Below are 3526 nucleotides of genomic sequence, written 5' to 3'. Positions count from 1 at the left end.
GAATAACTTTTTTTTTTTTTTGAGATAGAGTCTCGCTCTGTTGCCCAGGCCAGAGTGCAGTGGCGCCATCTCGGCTCGCTGCAAGCTCCGCCTCCCGGGTTCATGCCATTCTCCTGCCTCAGCCTCCCGAGTAGCTGGGACTACAAGTGCCCGCCGCTACGCCCGGCTAATTTTTTTGTATTTTTAGTAGAGATAGGGTTTCACTGTGTTAGCCAGGATGGTCTCGATCTCCTGACCTCGTGATCCGCCCACCTCGGCCTCCCTAAGTGCTGGGATTACAGGCGTGAGCCACCGCGCCCGGCAAGAAACTCTGTTTTTTTAAAATGAGACATCACTACCACAAGGAGATACTATTATACTATCAAAATGGCTAAATTGTTTTACACCAAGTGGTAGCAAGGATAAAAAGAAAACTAGATCACTTATACATACATTGCTGATGGAAATGGTACAGTCACTCTAGAAAACTCTGTGACAGTTTCTTTAAAACCTAAATATGCAACTACTACACAATCCAGCAACTGCACTCCTGGGCATCTACTCACCCAAAGAAATGAAGACACATGTTCACACAAAAACCTATACCTACATGTTTATAGCAACTTTATTCATAATAGTCAAAAACTGAAAACATCTCAAATGTTTTTCGATAGGTAAATGGTTAAACAAAGTGGATTCTCTCCAATACCACCATTACTGAATGCTACTCATCAATAAAAAGGAATGGACTGTTGGCACATTGACAACTGGATGAAAATCCAGAGAAGCCAATTTCAAAGGTTACATATTGTTATGATTTCATTTATAAAGTATTCTTGAAAAACAAAACTATAGAAATGGAGAGTAAGTGGCTTCTAAAAGTTAAGAGATAAAGCGGATGGGGCAGAGAGAGAAGTGGGTGTAGGAAACATGAGGTATCTGGAAATGTTCTGAATCTCGGCTCTATCAGTGTCAATACCTTGGTTACAACACAATTATTTCTTAAAACTGCAAGTAAATCTATAATTATCTCAAAATAAGAAGTTTAGTTAAAAGATGAAGGAAAACTCTAATATGACTAGAGGGCCAATTTTTTTTTTTTTTTTTTCTGAGACAGAGTCTCACTCTGTTGCCCAGGCTGTAGTGCAGTGGTGCGATCTCAGCTCACTGCAAGCTCCGCCTCCCGGGTTCACGCCATTTTCCTGCCTCAGCCTCCTGACTAGATGGGACTACAGGCGCCCACCACCACGCCCAGCTAAATTTTTTTTTTTTTGTATTTTTGGTAGAGACAGGGTTTCACCATGTTAGACAGGATGGTCTCGATCTCCTCACCTCGTGATCCACCCGCCTCGGCCTCCCAAAGTGCTGGGATTATAGGCGTGAGGCCAAGTAGAGGGACAATTTTTTTATTTGATATATAGTAACACTGAACATTATTAAATATTCACACTATAATTTTCAGTATGAAACAATAAAACATATCCCCTGAATATTCTTGTACCACAACCACTCTTCAAAGATTCACATATAAACAATAAGAATTTTAGCTCACCTTCCACGCTATCAGAACAGGAAGTTCCAATGCCAGTGTCTCCACTGTCAGAAGCTATACTGTGTCTCCTGATATGGTTATTTCGATGGTTAGATGGAACAGTTGTGGCCTGCCACAATGATTCATTACCAGATAGCCATGCTGATGAATAATCTGGGCCTAAAAAGGGAAATATGTAACAGTTAACACATATATCTGAATAGGCAGAAGATTTTTTTTTTTACCTTGTGGAAAATACACAAGGGTATAAAAGGTATAAAATGTTCTTTTCTGTCCAAAATAATTTAAAATGATCAACAAAATTAACCAAATAAATGTATATATCACACATATATCATTTAAGTGTGATTACATAAGCTTTTTCTAGCTGAAGAACTCTGTTTTCTGCTTCTGGGCATTAAACTTTTAAAGATGTACTGCTGTGTTATTAAAAATGTTGAAACTATCCACTTATCTTCAAATGTCAGTACTCTGCTCTAGAATAATTGATAGGTAGGCATCTGTGATTCCACATACATGCATTAGTTGAGAATAATCAGGGCTCAGGAAAAATTCAATAATAATGCATGATAATATAAACAGGATATCCACATGGAATATGAAAACAATCCATTTTTTCTACTATCTACTAAATTTTTTCTACAATCAATCATCACTTAAAATTTTTAATTATTTTACATTATTTTATTTGAATTATTTCCTTAATTATTTTTTAATAAGTTTAATAGCACAGCATTTTCCCATTCTTAGCTTGATTTGTCCTTTTAATTTAAATATTTTTTAGCTAATTTAAGGTTTTTCAATGTTCTTTCAATGTTTATTTTCACTTACCCATTTTTACTTAACTTTTATTTGACTTTTTGTTTTACCCATCACTTATTTTATTGTCTAGTACAGTGCTACTCAAAGGATATCCATGGACCAGTGCCAATCTGTACTATTTGTTACAAGTGAGATGCAGAAATAAATAAGCATCTAGAAATTGTTATTGTACTATAATTAGAAAGAGAAATTTTTAATTTGTTAAACTTTATATAAAACCTGTAGAAGCACAAATCTTTACTAATGCCTAACACAGTGAGTCTCAATTTGGGGCTTATAGAATTATTCATAAAAAGTTAAGAAGTTCCCCACATGAATTTTAGGCTTTCATTTCAATGACAGTTCTTAAAAAATTAATAAGCACATTACAGATTATCTGAATAGCCACCTTAACACATTATTTCCACAAAATTTCAATGCTCCTGTATCTGTATAGCAACCTTAAAAAGATTTATCACGTAATTCAATGTCCCCATCTGTGTTTTACAGTTGAAATAGCAGTTGCTTCTAAGTAAAGAGCAAATGACATCACTGGGTATTTACCATTATTTGAAACAAGATAGCTTTACAGAATTATTCCGTGATACCCTATTGAAACCGGCATGCGAAGAATGCCTTCTGGCAGTTTAAACATAAGGGTAACAAAACAACAAACATGCATAAAATTAATTATACCAGTTTTTTTTAACCACACTTTGAGGAACAGTCGTTCTCTATGTTAATATTAAAATCAAAACATATTAACAAATTAATAAAACCAGACCTAAAGCTACTTCTATCATACTAAGCTCAACATTAATGATTCATTTTTAATAAAACACTGTCACATTATTAAAGTTTTATTTAAATGCAATTTATCACTTCAATTTAGACGTATATACTTTACAGACGTATAAAGTACCTAAGCAGCCTTAAAAGTCTTATACATGTAAATTAACAAATCAAAATTGAAAAATATTGTCCAAAGAGACACTTTTACCAGCTTTGAGGTCCAGAACAACCACTTAAAGCTTTGTAGATTCCAGACTTCTCTCAGAATGAGACTTCAAGTGATTCGACGCTCACATTAAAGCACCAGAAGAAGGCATTCTGTCACCAGATCTATTCTAATTCTGATCTGTGGTCTCTAATCTATACCAAAATGTTTTTTTCTTTTTTTTTTTTTTTTTTTTT

General features: G+C 34.8%; 1 protein-coding gene across 6 annotated transcripts in view; it reads right to left on the bottom strand.

Moving 5' to 3' along the window:
• The window catches only part of CEP85L (centrosomal protein 85L), a 248283-nt gene that overhangs the window by 166319 nt on the left and 78438 nt on the right, over positions 1-3526 (bottom strand). For all 6 annotated transcript variants that reach the window (XM_017895947.1, XM_017895948.1, XM_017895949.1 and 3 more), the window contains one exon: positions 1532-1690. In XM_017895947.1, the coding sequence (XP_017751436.1) occupies positions 1532-1690 (159 nt within the window). The remainder of the gene's footprint in view (positions 1-1531; positions 1691-3526) is intronic.

Source organism: Rhinopithecus bieti, unplaced genomic scaffold (assembly GCF_001698545.2).
Source record: "Rhinopithecus bieti isolate Rb0 unplaced genomic scaffold, ASM169854v2 scaffold_27321, whole genome shotgun sequence".
Taxonomy (NCBI): domain Eukaryota; kingdom Metazoa; phylum Chordata; class Mammalia; order Primates; family Cercopithecidae; genus Rhinopithecus; species Rhinopithecus bieti.
The sequence above is the reverse complement of the archived record's forward strand: the minus strand, read 5'-3'. Positions and strand labels throughout refer to the sequence as shown.